Below are 14523 nucleotides of genomic sequence, written 5' to 3' on the forward strand. Positions count from 1 at the left end.
GTTATACACTGGAGCACACTGTATATGGCAAAATACAGTAATGATGATAATATGGTTATATTTCTCTCTATAACCTTATCTTTTAGTGATCCATTCTGAGATATGTACAGGTAAAATGATGGGGTATCTGGGACTTGCTTCAAAATGATCATGACGAGGGGAAGAAAGGGAGGTGAGATGGGCCAGAGGGTGAACAGTCCAAACAAAATTGGTCCTAAGTTGGTAATTTGAAACTGAATGATGAGACACAGTATAGTCATCTCTCTTCTTTTAAATATCTTTGAAAGTTACCATAACAAAAAAGCAGGATAAATTAATGAGTGGGTAAGTAGTCAGGTTGGCAGGCCAGCTGATAGATGTATGAGGCAGATCTGTATGTACAAGTCTACAGTCCCTCAAGCACAATTCTGAAACCTAAAAAAACTTTAAAAACAAGATCTGCAATTCATTTATAGTCAGTCTGAACTGAACGAACATAAAAAAATATTTATACACTCACAGAAGCTATTTAAGAGTGAGCAAAAGTAGGTTTACAGTTGTGAGTACATAAAACAGTTTATCTTCTGTTATTTATTAATCTGTATTTTTCTATATGAACTGTAAACCTACTTTTGCCCACCTATGTATATAATTTGTTTGATTATGAGATGCTGCCGAAAATCCTATTGGGAAATGTTACTTAACTTTTAAAAAATTAAAAAGTTTTGAAGTCCACAATACATCTGACCCTAAGAGCTGGTATGAGGAAAAAAGTAGACTTGCATTACCATGGAAAGGCTCTAAATATTAAGTAAAGCTCATTACACAATACTATGTGTTTTACAGTTCTATTTTATGAACACGTTATCACTAATTAATTTTGAGTATTCAAATATGGGGGACAATTAAAATCTTTCTGTTGTTAGAGAATGGCATAATAAAGAAATTTCATTTAAATGCTTTATATTTGTGAATTGTTGCTTATTTTACCGGCATGTATGTATTACTTTTCAATTTAAAAATGTATGATTTTATAACTAAAAACAAGACTCTTTTAAAATGTATAGATTTTTTTTCTAAACGAGGAAACAATACTGAGGTAAAGCAAGTATCAGTTCTCCTTCATTAGCTACAGCTACACAAACATGGCTGACACAACAGCATCTTGATAAACTGTTTCTTAATGTTTAACTTTTTTATTTATTCATTTTTTAGAGAAAGAAGGGGGAAAGAGAGAGAAACATCAATTTATTGTTCCACTTATTTATGCATTCATTGGTTGATTCTTGTATGTGCCCTGACCAGGGATCAAACACACAACCTTGGCATATCGGGAAGATGTTCTAACCAACTGAGCTACCTGGCCAGGGCTTGATTAACTATTTTTAATACAACACCCTAAATTACACCCCCTAACTGAATAAAGATGTTCTGAGCATATAATATGTGAACAGTATTTTAAGTATCTAAAGTATATAGGAAAATGGCAAAAACAGAAAATCTTTTCTTTTTATGGATTTTTGAACTCAAGTATTCATGGATGTATTTCCCTTAAGTAATTAGAATTGAATCTCATGGTACCAGTTTCCTCTTTTAGAAAATCTAGATAGAGATTATAATAACGTTTAGAGTGTTGTGAGATATTCTTACAACAAATGCCTTGGTTTCATGAGTGCCTGGCACTTGCCAAATACTCAGAAAATAGGACTGCTTTTATTATTAATATGGTTGTTATTGTTCTTCTTGGTCAAAAGCCTGTCCCTGCCCACTGTGTTTTGGGACCATAGGAGACAGCTGTGCCTTAAGTTAGTTTCAGTCTATACGTTACCATGATAATGAGATTTGGAGGGAAAATTCCATGGAGAAGTTTTCATTCCAAATCAAATTTTTAAACTTGCAAACAAACCTTTTGTCTCTGTAAAAGTTAGTCACAATACTGTATTGTACTCTGTATTTATAAAATGAAAAACTTACTAAAGTACAAATACATCTTAATGAAAGGCATCATATAAATTAAATTATATTGTTTCTAAATACCAGTAGTTTGATTAAACCATAAGTTTAAGTTTTTTTAATCTTTTTGCCATATAGGTGCCTTAAATCTCTCTATCATGAAGATATTTTTAACATGTAACTATACACAGAGAAAATAGTACAAAAACATTACAACTTAAGAGATAATGTAGTGCAATAGAATATTCTAAAACACAACCTCAATTGCAACTAATATTATCTCATTTTACCCTAATATAAAAAATTTTTACTCTACATTATTATTTTTTATATCCATTACTTACCCTCTTTCATATGTGAATTCATCCTTCAGGGAATTAGCTGATGATTCTCCAATAAAGACAGATGGTATGTCAATTTTCTTTAACAGACCAACTATATAAAACAATAATAAAATTATTTTTAGCTAACATTTTGCACATATACATTATCATGCTAGTTCAACAGTTCTATGAGATTGGGATATAATTATTTTTTATATTTCCATTCAATTTATCCTTAATAGACATAATTAACTATTAGAAAAAGAAGAAGAGAAATTTTAAGCTTTCTTTCCATACTTAATTCCTAAATGAGAAAGTGAAAAAGTTTTTTTTTTTTTACATACCCATTCCCAGTAGAGGTACAAGCCTAAGAATGTTTAAAAAGACCACTTCACAACAGTCTGAAAAATGATACCACACATGGATGGCTTTCCAGAGTGAAATGGCTGGCAAGAGTTGAAACAGGACAAGAGAGCTAAGTGAATTTCTACTTCCTCCTAACCCTGGAGTTCCTGGTAAAGTTTTGTGTTTTGATGGGTATCTTAAGAAATTTGACTCACAACTGTATTGCAAAACCAAAATCAAATGCCAAAAAAAAACCTTTGTAAAAATTACCCATTTCTCAAGAAGAGAAATAAAAACAATCCTCTTAATATTACTATAGAAAAAGCAGCCATATTTTCAGCTGTGAGTTAATTGAATAGATTTGAGTAACTGAATAGACTTTAAAGAAAGCTCATTTGTTTTCTTGTTGTATTTTCACAGTAACTTTGTTCTCCATTTCTTTAAAAATACATACTCATTATTTATTTTAAAAAGGGTGGAGTGTTCGTTATTTATTTTAAAAAGGGTGGAGGATACAAGTAAAGAATAACAAACAGAACATAGCCATAACCCTTTCCACCCAAAGACATAGGTTTTATTTCTAACCGCCATCACAATCAAGACATAGAATGTTCTATCATCCCTCAAAATAAGTCCCCAACCTTAGCAACCATTAATGTGCTTTTCTTTAATCCTTATAAAGACAAGTTTTAATGTTTTCAAGTCTTGGCATCCCTTGGTAGAATACATTTTTTTCACTTCCAGATTGGTTTGTTTTGTGCAAAAACAATCTCTCATTCCTTTTTCATTCTCTTTCACACACACACACAAACACACACACACACCATCTAAACCCCAGGAGGGCAAGAAGCAAAATGGTTAGTAAAGAAATATTTAATCACTATTTTATATCAATAGAATCAATAAAAATTTTATTTTTATATTATGAGGTTATATAACAATGGAAAAATATAAGCTTTTGTTCCACTCAATGATACATATCAGAGATTCTGCCACCTCAATAAAGACCCACCTCATCATCTTCATCGCTGCTATAATCATATACACTTTAGGGAGATATTTTCTATCTTGCTAAGAGATCTTTATCATATAGTTTACATTTTTTAATTGATTTGATAATGAAAACTGAGAATTATATATCCTTTGGTAAAATGAATGTCTTCCCCTTTCATGAAGATACTCTGATAAACTGAAGGAGAAACTTTTGGGTTATAATTACCAGTTTATAATTACTGGAAGATAACTTCTTTGACTTATGATAATTAAACAGATGTAAGAAGCTCCTCACTTTAGTAAGATTAAGAAGAAGAGGGGCAATGATGTATGCAAATATGAATAGCTAATTCACAAAATATTTTTTAAAATACTAAATTTTAATTCTGATCTACAAACCAATTCTGTGAAGTACACACTGCCAAACAGTGTTAACGTGATAACACAGACAAATCATAATTTAAATAGCCAGCCCCAACCCCTCCAGATTCATATATCTAGTTGCCTGTTTAATATCTCCACTTGACTGCCTAACATGTGTTTCAAATGTATTGTTTCTCAAATGGGACTCTCAAGGTCTCTGCTCTAATTCCTAGTCTCTCTCATCTCTGTAATTAACTATTCACCTAGTTTCTCAGGGCAAACATCTTGGAGTCATCCTTAATCCTCCCTCTCTTTTTTTTTTAATTCTAAATGAGTTTATTTATCCACATATTCCTTTATGATCTATACTTAGGCATTGTCTAATAAGTTCTTCACTATAAAGTTACAAAATTATTCTCTTACATCATTCTTTAAATTTAGAAAGCATTTATTTATTTATTTATTTATTTATTTATTTATTTATTTATTTTTATTTAATTATTGTTCAAGTACAGTTTTGTCTTTTACTCCCATCCCAGCCCACCCCACCCAGTGCTCCCTACCTCCCTCCTATTTCACCCCCCTTAGTTCTTGTCCATGTGTCCTTTATACAAGTTCCTGTAGATCCTCCCCTTTTTCCCCTGCAATTCCCTCCCCTCTCCCCGCTGGTCCCTCTCAGCCTGCTCTCTATTTCAGTGTCTTTGGTTATATTTTGCTTGCTTATTGTTTTGTTGTTTAGCTTCCTGTTAAAGGTGAGATCATATGGTATTTGTCTTTCAATACCTGGCTTATTTCACTCAGCGTAATGCTTTCCAGTTCTATCCATGCTGCTGCAAAGGGTAGGAGCTCCTTCTTTCTTTCTGCTGCATAGAATTCCATTGTGTATATGTACCACAATTTTTTGATCCATTCATTTACTGACGGGCACCTAGGTTGCTTTCAGCTCTTGGCTATTGTAAATTGTGCTGCAATGAACATTGGGATGCATAGGTTCTTTTGGATTGGTATTTTAGGGTTCTTAAGATATAATCCCAGCAGTGGAATTGCTGGGCCAAAAGGCAGGTCCATTTTTAGTTTTCTGAGAAAATTCCATACTGTTTTCCATAATGGGTGTACCAGTCTCCAATCCCACCAACAGTGAACTAGGGTCCCCTTTTCCCCACAACGAAAGAAGTCTAAAAGAATACGCCTCCACCAAACCAGCTCTGCAAGAGATGCTAAAAGGTCTGCTTTAAGGAAGGTAAAGAGAGAGACAGAGAGGAACACAGGTATAAAAATTGCAATGACGAAGTACCTATCAATAATAACATTAAATGTAAATAGATTAAATGCTCTAATCAAAAGACATAGAATAGCTGAATGGATAAGAAAACATGACCTACATATGCTGCCTACAGGAGACCCACCTCAGAACAAAGGACCTACATGTGAAGGGCTGAAAACAAATTTTCCAAGCAAATGGACAAGAAAAAAAAGCCAGGGTAGCAATACTCATATCAGACAAAATAGACTTCAAAAAAAGGGCCATAAAGAGAGACCCAGAAGGTCACTTCATAATACTCAAGGGAAGAATCCTTTATGTCTTATAACAAATTCCATCAACTCAAAAAAGGTCCTTTATTCTACCACTTCTCAACACAATCATTGCTAACACTTCAAATCACCATCATCTCTTGCCTGGCTGCTGCAGCAACATTCTAACTCATCTCTGTTGGCACTCCTGGCCATCTTTTACCTTCAGTCTATTCTCAAAAAGAATCACAGCCAAGTGAGCATTTTAAAATACCCTTGTATGTCAGATCACCTCACACTTCTGTATACTGTATTTTGCCACATATAATGCACACTTTTTGCCCAAAGTTTTGAGGGAAAAGTAAGAATGAGCATTAAATATGGGTAGTGCTAAAAAGCATGAGAGTGCATTACACACAGCAAAATATGGTAAAACCCATGCAGAATAAGCAGCAAAATCCTACCTGGACATGACCTGGAGGCCAGACCTGGACATGATCTGGCCCCTGATCAGGGGTGTCAAGGGCTAGATCTGGACATGATCTGGCCCCTTTCTAACCTCATCCCCTACCACTCTTTCTGTCCAAACACCAAGTACACTTTATTTTCAAGCCTTTGTATCTGTTTGCTGTTCCCTTTCCTTGGAAAACTCCTCCTCCAGAAATGTCTCAGCCTCTCACTTTAGGCCTATGCTTAAATGTCAAAGCCTCACACAAAGACGTCTCCTCTGGCCACCCAATCTAAAATAGGCACCTTTCTCTTGTCCCTGTCCCTTTATATCCCTTTAGCCAAACATATTTTTCTTCATAGCACCTGTCACTATTGACATATATCATACCTCTTTGTATTCATTTCCTCTCTCCCACCCCAGAACATAATAATAATAGTAACAGCAGCAATAATAATAGTAGCGAAATAACCACTAAATGGTTACTAAGCACCAGGCAGTCTTCTAAATGCTTAAATGGCTTAATTCATTCAATCCTCACAACAACCCAAATGATTTAATATTATTATTATTCCCATTTTACAGATCAGAAAAGTGGAGCACATAGATGTTTCATAACATAGCCAAGGTCAAACAGCTAGTAAGTGGTAGAGCTGAAATTCACACCCTGGCAGGCAGTCCCCAGAAACTGTAACTGACCAAACCAGGGCTCATCCAGGTGGTGCCTTGATGCATGACCCAACACTTAGAATTAAAGAAGACAGATTTTTATTAAATCTGTTTATTGAACAGGGTTCCAACCTCGGGGGTTCTGAGAATACCACTGGCCAAAGCCCTGCTGTACCACGAGACCCAGCACTTCCCTTGCTCCCCACTGGGTATAGGCCAGAACCGTGCCCAGAAGTCCCCCACATCCTTATCTCTTCTTAAGCTGGCTGCGCAAGCAGGTCTCCATCCCCTCTGGAAGGTGCTCTTGTGGGTTCCAGAGTTGCCATCCTCTTGCAGTCACTCTTCCCTTCAGGATCTGGGGTAGGTTGTCCTCAGCGTCCATGTAATGGTTCAGGGAAACATGTGCCATGTTACTCTGGATCATGGTGGAGTCCAGGGAGGCACATGTCCCAAAGAGTGACTTCTCTATACATCCTTCATAGAAGCAGAAGTCTGCAGCTCTATAGCCCCAGTTCAGCTCCATCCACTCTCTCCTTAAACCCTTTCCTCTAGCCTGCATGGATGATACATCACTACAGACCGCATGGCACCTTCCTCCTTACTAGCGCAGGCTGCATAGCAGAAAAAACACCCTTCTGTACACCCTTTCAAACTCCGTGACTGCTTCCCACTTCTCTCAGCCCACCCTTATTTTAAATGCCCAGCCTTCACATCCAGTCCTTCCTATGATGTGCTACCTTTGCCAGTATCCCTGTATGTTTTACCTTCTTTTGGCTGCCATCTATAGTCAGGGCAAGAGTTCTCAGTTAGACAGGGGCAACTAGCCCCTGCCTCTCACACAGGTAAAGTGTAAGCTCCCCAGGCTATGTCATGAGTCATGATACCCACTTAAAGTCATGTATACCTTCCCCCAAGGTGGCAGCAGAGATATTAACTTGCCATTGTAATGCAAAGTATCTTAACTGCTATATCTTCCCCTTCTCCCTCCCCCCAATCTAGGTTTGTGGGGAATATTTCAGAGACCACTGCTCTGCACCACATTACAGAAACACACCCTTAACTACTGCGACTTCAATGAAATGCACAAGAGTAAGGCCTTAAACTGTATCAATCCCTGCTATACTCATGGTACATAAACAATGCTTGATGCAGTATAAACTGTCAAAAAATACTTGCTGAAGAAAGCAAGCAATGAAAAAGGGAGAGGAAACAACCCCAGACATACTGATAACTTTCCCCGGTTGTACAGTGAGGCATTTGCACAGCCTAGACTCAACTTGGGGTTCTGACTCCTAACCCAGGTTCTTCCCACTGTTACAGGTTTTCTCATATACCTGCTCTTCTATGATCTTCACAATCTTGTCAGGTCAAATAAAAATTAAAATTATTCACACTTTTGCAGATGAAAATAAAGGACTTAGGAAGGTTAAGTAACTTTCCCAAGGGCTGAGGTAAGTAAAATCCCTTCATCAATTCCTCTAAATCCCAAGTAGTGGTTGTCGAACTTTTGTGAAATGCTAGAACCTTTTAAGTGTACTTCATGCATCCTACTATTATGATAATTTAATCAGCTAGAAGAGTGAATTAACGATTTAATATACTATAAGTTTGCCTCTGCTTAATTAGGAGTAGGAAGGAAAAGATTTCTACTCAAACAAAAAATATGTCTTATGCTATAAAAAGTTTTTTTGGTCTAGGAATCCAAAATATTGCCTATTGAAGATGTAGTTATTTAAAGTCCTAAATACATCCCAATGTACTAAATCAGTCCATAGCTTTATGTTTGCTCTTTGTGCTGGGCTCTTTCTTCCATGTATGACTCAATGGAACTTAGTAGCAAGAGGTATTACTATTATGTACTATAAGGAAAACAAAAATAAAACAACTAATCATATCTAATTTCCTTTGTGTGTGCATTCATCTCCTGCACAGCATCAAAAAATTCAGTTCAACTCAAGCCTGATGATATATAGCTCGAAATAGCATCAGGTTCCACAGGTTAAGGGTTTAGTCCCACAAGACTAGAAACCCTCCTTCAGAAGCCAATGACAAGCCACACTGTCTTGTGTGATTCTGACAGATGAGTTATAAACTGTCCCCCTACCCACTTATGTCCAGTTAATCTACTAAAGTAGCTCACAAAACTCAGGAAAATATTTTACTTACCAGATTACCAGTCTATTACAAAAGAATGTAACTCAGAAACAGACATAAGAGATATACAGGGCAAGTACATGGGAAGGGGCACAGAGTTTCCGTGACCTACCCAGGCATCAATTCTCCCAGCACCCCCTTCTCATTCGCCAAGCTCATTCACCAATCTGAAAGCTTTCCAAACTTGTCCTTTTGTTTTTTTAAGGAGGCTTCATTAGATCAAATAATTGATCAAATCATTAGCCATTCTGGATCCATTCCATTTCCAGCACTTCTTTCCTCCCTGAAGGTCACAGGGGCGGGACTGAAAGTTTCAACCCCCTAATCACGGGGCTGGTTCTCCCAGCAACCAGCCCTCACCCTTAGGTGGGTTCTCCAAGTCAGCTATCAACATAACAAAAGAGAGGATGCTGGGAAGATGGCGACGGAGTAAGATGGAGCGGATACTAGCTCCTGTACTCATGGGTGAAAATCCTGGCAGATCTATGGAGAAACAGCACAATAAACCATCGGTTACCCAGCATTTATGAAATTAAAAGACCAGAGATTGTGACCGACGCTGAAACACCAGACGGCGGCAGAGTCAGCTACCGGAGCTGGGTCTCACGCGGCCCCTGTACTGCCGCCAGAGCAACAGGCCTGGGAGCCGGGGCCTCAGGTACGGAAGCCGGACACTCCAAGCCCCTGTGACGGTCCTGGGAGACAGAGGAGTCAGGAACCAGAGCGGGGACACCCTTGTGCCGATGCCATAGCTACTAGCCTGGGCAACGGAAGGGTCAGCTGCAGGAGCTGGGACACCAAAGGCCCCTGTGACACCGCCATAGAGACAGGCCTGGACCCTGAGGAGCCAGCTACGGGAGCCGGGAAGCTCTCAAATCCTGTGTCGCTGCCATAGGGACGAGACTGGACGCCGGGGAGCCAGGTACGGAAGCCCGGACTCTCCAAACCCCTGTGACGCAGCTGCGGAGACAGCTACGGGAGCAGGGAAGATCTCAAATCCTGTGCCGCTGCCATAGCGACGAGACTGGACGCCGGGGAGCCAGGTACGGAAGCCGGACACTCCAAACCCCTGTGACGCAGCTGAGGAGACAGCTACGGGAGCCGGGAAGATCTCAAATCCTGTGCCGCTGCCATAGCGACAGGACTGGACGCCGGGGAGTCAGGTTCGGAAGCCGGGACTCTCCAAACCCCTGTGACGCAGCTGAGGAGCCAGCTACGGGAGCCGGGAAGCTCTCAAATCCTGTGCCGCTGCCATAGCGACGGGACTGGACGCCGGGGAGTCAGGTACGGAAGCCAGGACTCTCCAAACCCCTGTGACGCAGCTGAGGAGCCAGCTACGGGAGCCGGGAAGCTCTCAAATCCTGTGCCGCTGCCATAGCGACGGGACTGGACGTGGGGGAGTCAGGTACGGAAGCCTGGACACTCCAAACCCCTGAGACAGCCCGGGGTGGCAGAGGATCCCTCTACGGGAACTGGGAGGGTCACAACCCCTGTGCTGCCGCCATAGCAAGGGGATTGGACACTGGGGAATCGGGTACGGGAGTTGGGACTTTCTAAGCCTCTGTGCCACTGCCATAGAGACAGGACTAGACGCCGGGGAGTTAGGTACGGAAACCGGGACACTCCAAGCCCCTGTGACGGCCCTGGGCGGCAGAGAGAGCCAGATACGGGAGCCAGGACATTCCCAGCCTCTGTGCCACTGCCCTAGTAACGGGCCTGGGTGCTTGAGGAGGCGGCTACTAGAGCCGGGACATTCAGCAGTGGTAGGCGACCAACGCAGAGACCAGTGCGAGGACCAGCGTGAGTGTAGGTGGAGACGAAGAACATCAAGAAACTTCAAGGAGTCTGTACCACTGAACTTCACAAGGAACATACCACAGAAGTTTACACCATAAAACCAGTGTTTCAGACCAGATCAATTTTGGAAGCAGAGACTAACAAGAAGAGTCTCAAACAATGGGAAGACAAAGAAACAATCCCCAAATGAAAGAAAAAGCAGAAACTTCAGAAAGAATGTTAGATGAAATAGACGCTGATCAACTATCAGACAGTGAATTCAAAGCACTGGTTATTACGAAGTTCAAAGAGCTCAAAGAGCTCACAGTGAGCTACCAGAAACTACAGGGAAATTATAATGATCTCTCTGCAAACTACAGCAACATCAAAAAGGAAATGGAAACCATCAGCAAGAGACAAGAGGAAATGAAGAATACAATTTCCGAATTGAAGTACACAGTAGAAAGTTTCCAAAGTAGGATAGATGAAGCGGAGGATAGGATTAGTGAGTTGGAGGACAGGGTAGAAAGCATCTCACAGAAAGAGCAAGAAAATGAAAAGAGGCTCAGAAAGAATGAAGAGGGATTAAGAGAAATGCAAGACAATATGAAACGTAATAATATACGAATAATAGGAATACCAGAAGGAGAAGAAGAAGAACAAGGGATAGAAAACGTATTTGAACGAGTAATGAGAGAAAATTTTCCTAATTTGATAAGAGAAAAAGTCTCACAAATCCAGGAATCACAGAGAGTCCCAATCAAGAGGAACCCAAGGAGGCCCACCTCAAGACACATCATCATCAAAATGGCAAAATTCCAAGACAAAGAGAGAATCTTAAAGGCAGCAAGGGAAAAAAAGAAATAACATACAAGGGAGCCCCAATAAGGTTAGCTACCGACTTCTCAATGGAAACACTTCAAGCAAGAAGAGAATGGCAAGAAATATTTCAAGTAATGAGAACCAGAGGCCTACAACCAAGGCTACTTTACCCAGCAAGGCTCTCAATCAAGATAGAAGGCCAAATAAAGAGCTTCCAAGACAAAAGAAGTCTAAAAGAATATGCCTCCACCAAACCAGCTCTACAAGAAATACTAAAAGGACTGCTTTGAGGGAAGGAAGGATAAGAGGGAGACAGAGAGGAACACAGGTACAAAAATGGCAATGAATAAGTACCTATCAATAATAACCTTAAACGTAAATGGATTAAATGCTCCAATCAAAAGACACAGAATAGCTCAATGGATAAGAAAGCATGACCCACACATATGCTGCCTACAAGAGACTCACCTCAGGACAAAAGACCATCACAGACTAAAAGTGAAAGGCTGGAAACAAGTTTTCCAAGCAAACGGACAAGAAAAAAAAGCTGGGGTAGCAATTCTCATATCAGACAAAATAGACTTCAAAAAAAAGGCTGTAAAGAGAGACCCAGAAGGTCATTTCATTATACTCAAGGGAAGAATCCACCAAGAAGACATTAACATTGTAAACATATATGCACCAAACATAGGGGCACCCAAATATATCAAGAAAATCTTAGAGGACTTCAAGAAAGATATTGACAGCAACACAATCATAGTAGGGGATTTGAACACCCCACTATCAAAAATGGACAGATCTTCCAAACAAATTATCAAAAAAGACATTGTGGCATTAAACAACACCCTAGATGAAATGGACTTAACTGATATATATAGAGCCCTTCATCCCAAAGAAGCTAAATATACATTCTTTTCAAATGTACATGGAACATTCTCAAAGATAGACCACATGATAGGACACAAAAGGAGCCTCAACAAATTCAAGAAAATTGAAATCATACCAAGCATCTTCTCTGACCACAAGGCACTGAAATTAGAAACCAACCCCAAAGAAAAAAACCCAAAGCACCCAAAAACATGGAGACTGAATGGTATGCTATTAAACAATGAATGGGTCAAGAATGAAATTAGGGAAGAAATCAAAACATTTCTGGAAACAAATGAAAATGATCGCACAACAACCCAAAACTTATGGGACACAGTGAAGGCAGTCCTGAGAGGGAAGTTTATAGCAATACAGGCCTACCTAAAGAAGATAGAAACATTTCAAACAAACAACCTAACCATACGCCTGCAAGAACTTGAGGAACAACAACAAAGACAGCCCAGAGCAAGCAGAAGGAAGGAAATAACCAAGATTAGAGCAGAATTAAATGACATAGAAACTAAAAGCACAATTTTAAGGATCAATGAATCCAGGAGTTGGTTCTTTGAGAAGATAAACAAAATAGACAAGCCTTTAAGTAGGCTCATCAAGAAAAGAAGAGAGAGGACACAAATAAACACAATCAGAAATGAAAAAGGAGAGATTACAACTGATACCACAGAAATAGAAGAGATTGTAAGAAATTACTATGAAGAACTGTATGCCAAGAAATTTGAAAACCTAGGGGAAATGGACACATTTCTAGAAAAATACAATCTCCCAAAACTCAGTGAAAAAGAAGCAGAAAATCTAAATTCACCAATAACAGCAAAAGAAATTGAAGCAGTAATCAAAAAACTCCCATCACACAAAAGCCCCGGACCAGATGGTTTCACAGGAGAATTCTACAAAGCATTTAAGGAAGAGCTAACCCCTATTCTCCACAGACTATTTCAAAAAATTCAGAAGAATGGAAAACTCCCAAATTCTTTTTATGAAGCCAGCATCATCTTAATTCCAAAACCAGATAGAGACACAACAAAGAAAGAAAACTTCAGGCCAATATCGCTGATGAACATAGATGCTAAAATCCTCAACAAAATATTGGCAAATCGCATCCAACAACATATCAAAAAGATCATACACCATGATCAAGTAGGATTCATCCCAGGAATGCAAGGATGGTTCAATATTCGCAAATCAGTAAATGTAATACATCATATAAACAAAAGCAAAGACAAAAATCACATGATCATATCAATAGATGCAGAAAAAGCTTTCGATAAGGTACAACACCCATTTATGATAAAAACACTCAGCAAAGTGGGAATACAAGGAGCATTTCTCAAAATAATAAAGGCCATATATGAGAGACCTACAGCCAATATCATACTCAACGGGAAAAAACTAAAAGCTTTTCCACTAAGATCAGGAACAAGACAAGGTTGTCCACTTTCACCACTTCTATTCAATATAGTATTGGAAGTTTTAGCCACAGCGATCAGGCAAGAAAAGGAAATAAAAGGCATCCAAATAGGAAAGGAGGAAACAAAACTGTCACTGTTTGCAGATGACATGATAGTGTACATGGAAAATCCTATAGACTCTACCCAAAAACTCCTCAAACTAATTGATGAGTTTGGCAAAACAGCTGGTTATAAAGTCAATATCCAGAAATCAAAGGCATTTTTGTATACCAACAGTGAATCAGCAGAAGCAGAAATAAAGAGAAAAATCCCATTTGATATAGCAAAAAGAAAAATAAAATATCTGGGAATAAACCTAACCAAGGAGGTAAAAAACCTGTATGCAGAAAACTACACAGCCCTGAAGAACGAAATCAAGGAAGACACAAACAAATGGAAACATATACCTTGTTCATGGATTGGAAGAATTAACATTATCAAAATGTCCATACTACCCAAAGCAATATACAGATTCAATGCAATACCTATTAAAGTACCAATGGCATATTTCACAGACATAGAACAAACACTTCGAAAATTTATATGGAACCATAAACGAGCTCGAATAGCAGCTGCTCTTTTGAGAAAGAAGAACAAAGTAGGGGGGATCACAATACCTGATATCAAACTGTATTACAAGGCCACTGTAATCAAAACAGCCTGGTACTGGCATAAAAACAGGCACATAGACCAATGGAACAGAACAGAGAGCCCAGAAATCAACCCAACTCTCTACAGTCAATTAATATTCGACAAAGGGGGCAGTAACATAAAATGGAGTAAAGATAGCCTCTTCAACAAATGGTGTTGGGAGAACTGGACAGCTACATGCAAAAAAATGAAACTTGAGCAC

The 14523-nt window shown here is 39.1% G+C and overlaps 1 protein-coding gene across 3 annotated transcripts in view; it reads right to left on the reverse strand.

Annotated features, from left to right (window-relative positions):
* RNF13 (ring finger protein 13) overlaps window positions 1–14523 on the reverse strand; it is a 134561-nt gene that overhangs the window by 48281 nt on the left and 71757 nt on the right. For all 3 annotated transcript variants that reach the window (XM_037150414.2, XM_037150413.2, XM_037150412.2), the window contains one exon: window positions 2277–2367. In XM_037150414.2, coding sequence (XP_037006309.1) covers window positions 2277–2367 — 91 coding nt within the window. The remainder of the gene's footprint in view (window positions 1–2276; window positions 2368–14523) is intronic.

This window comes from Artibeus jamaicensis, unplaced genomic scaffold, assembly GCF_021234435.1.
Source record: "Artibeus jamaicensis isolate MK-2021 breed Jamaican fruit bat unplaced genomic scaffold, CSHL_Jam_final contig_466, whole genome shotgun sequence".
NCBI lineage: Eukaryota > Metazoa > Chordata > Mammalia > Chiroptera > Phyllostomidae > Artibeus > Artibeus jamaicensis.